General features: G+C 34.6%; 1 protein-coding gene across 1 annotated transcript; it reads right to left on the reverse strand.

Annotated features, from left to right (window-relative positions):
* Positions 1–539: 539 nt before the first annotated feature.
* Positions 540–7,354, reverse strand: LOC133702194 (elongation factor G-1, mitochondrial-like). Its single transcript, XM_062126460.1, has 20 exons — positions 6,801–7,354; positions 5,433–5,654; positions 5,024–5,145; positions 4,772–4,922; positions 4,401–4,472; positions 4,171–4,266; positions 4,010–4,098; positions 3,795–3,861; positions 3,687–3,725; positions 3,501–3,561; positions 3,100–3,209; positions 2,861–2,935; positions 2,706–2,774; positions 2,485–2,606; positions 2,067–2,192; positions 1,569–1,689; positions 1,360–1,460; positions 1,210–1,270; positions 987–1,040; positions 540–875 (listed from the first exon to the last, which is right to left on the reverse strand). Exons 1-20 carry the CDS (start codon positions 7,203–7,205, stop codon positions 771–773), a joined length of 2,268 nt encoding a protein of 755 aa, XP_061982444.1. The 5' UTR covers positions 7,206–7,354; the 3' UTR covers positions 540–770.
* Positions 7,355–8,890: the final 1,536 nt, after the last annotated feature.

Consider the following 8,890-nt stretch of genomic DNA (forward strand, 5'->3'; position numbering starts at 1 on the left):
TAGCATTAGCAAGTTTCCTGTTGCCCATACAGAGAGCTTTTGTATGATCAGCCAGTCCCAAGAGCTGAACTCTGCAGCCAGCTACTGTGAGGGATTTATTTTGTTTGGTGAATAAACTTGATTTTTCATGTCATAAAGGGTCTATAAGATGCAAATAAGCACTGGATCAAGCACTCAACAAGGGGGACTACCACCAATCCATACGAATGATAGAGCAAATATTTAAGAAAGCTTCATTTTCTATGCCATCAAGTGAGAAGGGTTCGAGACTCATGAAGAGACGCTAAAAAGAACTTCACAAGTAATGCTGCTCTGACAGGAGCGATACACCTGTCTTCCAGCTATCTTTAGGGAAAAGAAGACAGCTGCTATATCAATAGTCACGTTGAACCCGAGAAGCACAAAGTTAAAGTACAACGGCTTTGCTTGGGAATAAAAGCCGGTTTGTTTTCTACAGTTTTTCCGAGCATATTTGCTACACATGAGGAAACCTCGGAACCAGTTTTTCATAGTTTTTTACATGTAAAGGAAAACAAATAGATCGAAGAACAAAATTTAGCTATTGCATTTTGCCTTGTTGAGTAGAAAGTTGAGTTAATGCATGTACACCCACAGGGCAATACAAATTTATTTTGTATCCCAAAACTGATTGATCTAACTTATGAATATTTATATAACAATACACTTGGTCGTCAAAAAGGATATATATGTATAAACCTTTGAGGCTTATGTACGGAATATAGGGGCATTTGCTTTAATGGAAATCTTCATTATTCAGCACCCTTGCTGGCCATGTAGGTGTTTACTAATTGCATTTGCACATCCTGAGAAACTGGTGAATGTTCTTTGTATTCCATTGTGAATTCACCCTTTCCCTGTAAAAAATGTGAAAGATCAGTATATAAGGCGGTACATGCAAATATAGAGAAAAGAAACACTAGGCACTTTAAAGAGGGAAGTCATTCAAATTTCCAACTCATGGTCACCTGTGTCATTGAACGAAGAGAAGTTGAGTAACCAAACATATTGTTCAAAGGCACCTGAAAAGTCAATCACAGGAACTCACAATCCATTAGTGTGGGGGTTAAAGCATCACCAAAGATATCATGACTGCGATATCCTTAGCGCTTGTTTTATTTATTTATTTTTCTTTTGGGTTCAGAACTAGGCCTCAGATACTAAGAAAATAGTGGGGAAAGTTATGCTTACATGGACGGTTATTATAGAGTCATCCCCATCCTGGTCATTTCCAACAATCACTCCTTTCCTCCTATCATATGGCAAACACACAAACAATTGAGTTCCAGAAAAAGCAAAGAAACAATGATAATATACTACATGGGTACAAAAACCACTCACTTGTTAATGTCACCCGCAACGGTTCCCTGAAACTCTGTTGGTACTTTCAGTTCCACCAGCATTACAGGTTCCAGTATCACAGGTTTTGCAGCTGCGTAACACTGTTTAATAGGGGTGAAATAAAGAAAATCAGAACTAGATGCTCCAAATACGGGTACAGCCTATTCATAAGGGAGAGTTCACCTCTAAACACAGGATAAGGGAAGAACCTGTCTAAAAGCATATATTGATGCTAATTTAAATGCAAGTTCACTAGAATCCACAGCATGGGCAGCGCCATCTGTCAAAGCAATTCGAAGATTTTCTACTGGATGCCCAATTAAAGAACCCCTGTACATGCAAGAGCAAAAAGCTCACAAATTTTATCATCTGAGACCACACATCTTTTCACGCGGGTCTATATTATGAATGGAAAAAAGAAAAGAAAAGAAGCTCCCAGAACAATTCCAATACCATATGCAGAGACTTCACATAATTGTAGTTATAAAAGTTCTCATTCAAAAAGAAGGCATGATGCATTGTCAAACACAGCTGACAGGATAGATTGTTCAACTAAAAAGAGCTTTAAATTTTCAGTTTCAACTTATGTTGTCCTGAGGGCGAAACTAAGAGAGAGAGAACTACTTAAATACTTATGGGATAATATAGGAACCTTCTAAAAAACAACAAAATATGGACTATAATTTCTGTTGCCAAATGCTACTCACGAATTGGCAGCTTCCTTGAATCCCTTCTCAATAGAAGGAATGAAGTTTGATGGTATAACCTGTCCCACAATCATGTTATCAAACTCAAACTTAGTTGTTGACCCCTGTGGAAGCGGCTCAATGTACCTGTACATAGAAAAATACAGGAAGGTAATCCCTGGGATCAGATTTATAAAGTTGTAGTTTGGTTCAAATTTGATCAGATAGTTCTGAAAATACAAAGCAAATTCAAACAATTAGCAATAACAGGAGTACCTAGGCAGCAGCTTGACACGTCCTATACATAACTACTGCATTGATTGATATACTGCTAAAAGATGTGCGGTGAAAAGCAGATGATAGTTGAGGACACCAATAGGACAAATTAGATACCATAACAATTTAATTTCAGAGTGAGAAATCAACACCAAACACTTACCCGCATACTCGTCCATATTGTCCTTGTCCTCCAGTTTGCTTCTTATGTAAATAATCAAATTCAGCACGCTGAGTGACTGTTTCTCTGAAGTTCACACGAGGCTTCCCAACACTTGCATCTACCTTTTCAAGCCAAAGTTGTGGAAGAACGTACATTAACAAAGGAGAATATTTCCAACCAGAAAAGAAATCGATGGGGAAAAAATCATAAAAGGTAGATACCTTGTACTCTCTCCTAATCCGTTCCACATATATGTCCAAATGCAACTCTCCCATTCCAGAAATTATGGTCTACCCACAAAAGTATCACGCATCACACCAACAAGTTATCATATGCTTAAAGAAACAGAAAGTGAACATTTAAAAAAAAAACAAACCTGCCCACTCTCAGGATCCAAGCCAACACGGAAAGTGGGATCCTCTTTCTGAAAACGATTCAAAGCTTTTGAAAACTGGGAAAAATACCAAACGAAAAAAATTTATATCGATTGGAGGGCAGGATACTTCAAGCAATGTAAGACTCCAAATTCTCTCTCCTAAGACCCTCATATCTGGCTATAATTTATAAATTGAGTGCCACGAAATCATGGGAAAAATCAATTTCCTTTGCACTTACTTGTCCTCCAGAGTCTTTTGAGATTGGTTGAATGGCCAATGACATAACTGGCTCAGGGACGTTCATAGAGGTCATAGTGTATTTAACTGATCCATCAGTAAAAGTGTCTCCTTTTCACCCAATAACAACAGAAATAATTAATTAAAATGATTAAATAACATTGTTGAAAATGAAAGAAAAATGTAAAATTTAGGTGAAGAGTCAGTTCCTATTCCAACCAATCAAAGTATCTCAAAAGTTGTCCCGTGCCCAAGTATAGAAGTAAATCCTTTTTTTTTTCCAGCAGCAGACATGTTTTACTTGTAGTAACTTCTGGTGCCCATGAACACTCTCCATGAAGAACTATGAAGAAAACCAATACAAAAATAAAACATCAGTGACTTGGCATGTGAAGGACTAACCTGAAGCACAATCCACACCGAACACAGCAACTATTTGCCCAGCATGTGCCTCTTGAATGTCCTGTAGCATAAAATTCGCCGAAGATGAGAAAGTATATCAAGAATACAGCAGAACAAATGTAATATTATTCATCCATAATGACATAAACATAAATTGAAGAGAAATATCGGAGAGCAATAACTAACCTCCATTTCATCAGAGTGCATCCGAACCAAACGAGGAATCTATAACGAAATAATATTAGGACCGTAATGAAGTAGAAGCCAGATCACATTACAGGCCCAAAAACTTACCTTGATCTTCTTGCCTGTGTTTACATTAATTATAAAATCACCCTTGCGAATTACACCCTCGTAGATTCTTCATTAAAAAAAAAAAGGAAAGAAAGAAGGAAAACAAAAAATAGTAAATGTTAGCACGTCTACTGTCTAGTACTAATCTAACAGATCATATTCATGCAAAACCTGCGAAAGCATTAAATGAAAACTAAACCAGCAATAAGTCATGCCTTAGATATGTCAACTGACCAAAACGACCTTCTTCTAATTTAAAAGCCAATGCCACAAGTGGTCCATCTGGAGTTCCAGACAACACAACCTGCACCCAGTCTTGATACGTAATTTGTGGAGAAAATAGTATAAATTAAGATTAAATTTTTAAACTGAATACCTTCTCTTCATCCTTGGTTTGGTCAAGAGCATAGTTACCAACTTCAGTGGGACAAGGCAAATAACTAAGTACACCATCTAGAAGTGGCTGTACTCCCTATTGGAATAAAATGAAAAAGAGAAGATATTATAAATAAACAGAAAAGTGAATGAACAGAATGATTACCACCAACTATACCCAAATGACTCAAAGATACAGGAATCGAGAAAACAAAAGGAGAAATAAACTACCTTGTTCTTGAATGCACTGCCCATGAATACAGGTACAAATTTCTTCGCTACAGTAGCCCTGCGAATTGCCTCCTACTCGAGAAGATAGATGAATTCTAAAGTTTAAGGCCAAAGTAATTGCATACAAACACAAAATGTAATTTATTGCCGATCTCAAGAAAGTTTATTTTACAGCTCTTTTACATGTGTTGATGAGACATTTGACAATAATGACACATAAATTTTAAAGCTAGGCCCCACCAACTGATGTGTCAGAGAAAAGAGCATAATGACTTAAGAGTTGATGTATCTTGTACCTACACTAGATAGGTGCTGAAAGATCACAGTTCATGAATGTTGTTTTCTTTCAGAAAAACATTTTTTGTCTCTACCTCAAGGTCAGAGGATGAAATAGGCTCATCTGTGAGAAAAGCATCTGCAAGTTTATCATCAACTTCAGAAACTGTTTCTACTAGTTCACGCCGTTTTTCTGCAGCTAAGGCCTCCATCTCAGCTGGTATTTCTGCAGTGACAACTTTTTCACTGAAAAATGAAAAGAATAGTCTTCAAATGGAACAAAATTATAAACCAAAGTTACACAACAAAATAAAGAAATCAAACATCATAGGTGTTCGTGTACTCACCCATTTGAGCCATGGAAATAATATGCTTTCATCTTTACAAGATCAATAAGGCCTTGCAAATCATCTTCCAACCCAATTGGAACTTGCACTGCTGCACTATGATGTCTTAGTTTAGACCTTGCCTAAGAAAATGAACCACAATAATCAGCAATGAGAGGAAGATTCATAAAAGAAAAAGGAAAAAAAATTATAAACATCACTAAATAGACAGTTCATCACATAAAGAACCATCGAACTCAAAACTACAACACACATGTGATTGACTTGATTGCAAAGGACTATAACATAAACAGCAGAAAACTTCCATCATTAACAAAACAGATTTGGCAAAAACCTAAAGAATGAAATTAATTGATTTCTTTAATATAAAATAACACCCATGATATAATGAAAAGTAACACAACCATACCTGGTTTAAAACTTTCCAGGGATCAGCTCCCATTCGATCAAGTTTATTAATAAAAGCAAGCCTAGGCACTTCATATCTCCTCATTTGCCTATCCACAGTAATAGACTGACTTTGCACTCCACCCACGCTACACAAAACCAGAATTGCACCATCCAACACTCTAAGAGCCCTCTCCACCTCTATTGTAAAATCCACATGTCCTGGCGTATCAATTATATTCACCTACATCACCACAGCAAAAACCATAACTGTTTTACAACAAGCACTAATTCACCAAATAGATATGACCGATGCTTCAGAATCCGTTAACTAAAAAAAAGTACAGTGCCACTCTAAGAACACAAAAAAAGCAGTAAAGACAGCATAACTTAATACTAAAAAAATTCCAAATTCATGTAGAAAAGTTTCAGAATGTTTCACATCAAAACTTTTTCCCTTCTCTGCTTATACAAGCTACTAGTTACGATACATTACCATGCATTGCCTCCTCCATCACAGTTATCTTTACACGTGTCTTATATTTTTCTAACAGTAAGGAACAATAGTTATTGTTTAAAAAAAAAAAAACAAATTGCATAGACACCTAGTTCCCAACAGGCCATCAATTTACCACCCAAGCAAATTTACATTTGTGTTTTTTTTTTTATTAAAACCTTACAAGGGCAGGGAAAACCTAAATCAATCTATCTTTAATACGGCGAACAATTAAATTTCATTTTTTGAATAAGAGAATTAATGTAATTCATACACAATTAGCAATCTTACAAAAACTTCCTAGCAAACCAACGATTCAAGTCCCAATAGAACTTCACAACATATTCCTAGTTATGCTCTTTAAACACTAAACTTGAGAAAACAACCTAACAATACAAACTAATGAACCCAAACTCGCAAATGCTTTCTCCAACCAACTTGCACGTCGAAACCACTTTCCTAGTAGGGGAAAGAAAAAAATCACAGAAATCCAATCATTCATTTCATATAATCTCGAGCTTGTCAATATATAAAACTCAATTAACTCAAAAGATAAATAAACATAAACTCACCAAAAATAACAAAAACCCAAAACTCCGTTCTCCAAAACTGCATCTTTTAACACATAAGCTACCCAATCAAGCCGGGAAAAAAAAAAAAAAACCTTTTTCAACCCCAAATAAACAAAACATCACAAAATCCACAATTGACAAAAACCACCAAATAGAAAAAACAAAAAAAAAACAAAAAGAAAAGACAAAACCATCGAGACTTCCCAATGCTTCGGAACTAAAAAAAACACAAGCAGCACAAACTCGCACAAAATTCGACATTTTTCCGAAACGTTTCAACTTGACGTGCAAAGGTTCCGAAACGTTTCGAAGTTTGAAGTACCTGATATCCATTCCAGGTGCAGTAAGTAGCAGCAGACTGGATAGTGATCCCCTTCTCTCTCTCCAAGTCCATGGAATCCATCTTAGCCCCAACTCCATCACGACCGCGAACCTCATGAATCTCGTGAATTCGACCAGTGTAATAGAGTATGCGTTCAGTAAGAGTGGTTTTACCGGAGTCGATATGAGCTGAGATACCGATGTTTCTTAGTCTGTCCATCGAGTCCTTCCACCGTGGCTCCTTTTCTTCTTTGGTGGTGACGCGTGCAAGGTTGGAGAAGTGGCGGTGTTGCTGGATTTGGAAGTTGCCCTGGAGGAGAGCGGCGTTTGGCGAAGTTGACGGTGTCTTTTTGGAGCGGAAGAAGGTGTTGGAGAGGAGGCGTGATCCATTTTGGAATCGGGTCATGGTGGTCGATGGATTCCCGATTCCGTAAAACCCTAAACCCGAAGAGAGGTTTAGAATATGGGGTTTGAGAAATGCAGTGGCAGGAGTGGTGGCCGGTCTAGCCGGGTCTGGTAAAAGGATCTTTTGTACCTTTGGTTGTGTTATTTTAAGTTTTGTGGTAGTCTGGGTTAGTGGATAGATTAATTAAAACTCTACCAAAAAAAAAAGAGTGCAGTAATTGAAAAAAAAATGTGAAATTGAATTTAATTTATCATTCATATAAATTAAGAATATATTTTATATCATTTTTCCATCAAATAATTCATGAGAATTTAATATGATGTGATATTTAAATTCTGAAAACCAAGTCTATTGATCCCTCGGTTGTTCAGCAGCTATTCATTCATCACTTGAATGCTAAATATTATGAGTTGTGCATGAATCTAATTTATTTATTTTTTAAAAATACTAAAAGAAAAGGTGTTTTTATCATGCATCTTATAACAAAATTCTATTTATTTTAATAGTGTTATGTGTTTTTTATGGTTTCTTGATTTAATTTATATTATTTTTATCAATCTTAATTTTATCTTGATTTTAATAAAATAATTAAAAAATATGGTGTTTTTACTACACATCATTGACAAAACATTATTCATTTAACAAAATACTAAAAAATGTAGTGTTTTTATTATGCATCACCTCATAAAATATTGTTTATTTCAATAGTGTTATGTTTTTTTAATTATTAATTTATGTTTTTTTTTATCAATTTTAATTTTGTTTTTTAACATTTGATTTTAGCAAAATACTAAAAAAAATGATGCTTTTAATATGCACTACCTTATAAAATACTATTCATTTTAATAGTGTTATTTTTTTCTTTTGGTTTTCTTGGATTTTTTTCTTGTTAATTTTAATTTTATCTTTTAACATTTGGTTTGCTGGAAATTAGATTTCATGATTTATTTTTATTTATTTTCTATGGCGTAATCTAAATCTCATGACCCGGGGTGCAAGTTTGGTGGGTTAACTCGGTTAATTCAGAATTTTTTTTTAATTTTATCCTTAAAATTTTTATTGATTGAAAATTATGTTTCATAATTTATTTTGGTTTGTTTTCTATGAAGTTATCCTGTTTTCATAACTTAAATCACCAATTTGACAGATTAACATGAGTTGACTCTAGTTATTTTTCAAGTTTTTTTTCAAGTTATTTTTTAAAAATTTAATTTTATTGACTAAGAATTTGTTTTTATAATTTGCTTTTTATGGGGTTATCCTGACCTTATGATGTAGGTCGCGTGTATAATAAATTAACTCAAGTTGACTCAAGTTGTTTTTTGGTTTACTTTCTATGAGGCTATCTAGATCTTATGACCCGAGTTACAAGTTTTGTGGATTAACTCAAGTCGACTCGAGTCATTTTTTTACTTTTTTTTATTGATTTTTTTTTTAAATTGCATCCTTCAACACTTGGTTAATTGAGAATTTAGTTTTATAATTTGTTTTGATTTGCTTTCTATGGTATTATCCTGATCTTATGATTCATAGTGTGATTTTGAAAAGTTAATATAGGTTGACCATGGTTTCTATATTTTTTTATTGATTTTTTTTTCAATTCCATCATATAATATTAGGTTAATTGAAAATTAAATTTAAAAAATTCTTTCAATTTACTTTCTGTTGGGTTATCATGCTCTCAT

Source organism: Populus nigra, chromosome 8 (assembly GCF_951802175.1).
Source record: "Populus nigra chromosome 8, ddPopNigr1.1, whole genome shotgun sequence".
NCBI classification, from domain to species: domain Eukaryota; kingdom Viridiplantae; phylum Streptophyta; class Magnoliopsida; order Malpighiales; family Salicaceae; genus Populus; species Populus nigra.

What these genes read in the sequence shown, in the direction of transcription:
- LOC133702194 (XM_062126460.1), bottom strand. Translation starts at nt 7,205, where the DNA reads ATGACCCGATTCCAAAATGGATCACGCCTCCTCTCCAACACCTTCTTC. An exon ending in GGATTAGGAGAGAGTACAAG is followed by an intron (nt 2,607 to 2,705) that starts GTATCTACCTTT and finishes TGGCTTGAAAAG; the next exon opens with GTAGATGCAAGTGTTGGGAA. An exon ending in CTCTTCGTTCAATGACACAG is followed by an intron (nt 876 to 986) that starts GTGACCATGAGT and finishes CATTTTTTACAG; the next exon opens with GGAAAGGGTGAATTCACAAT.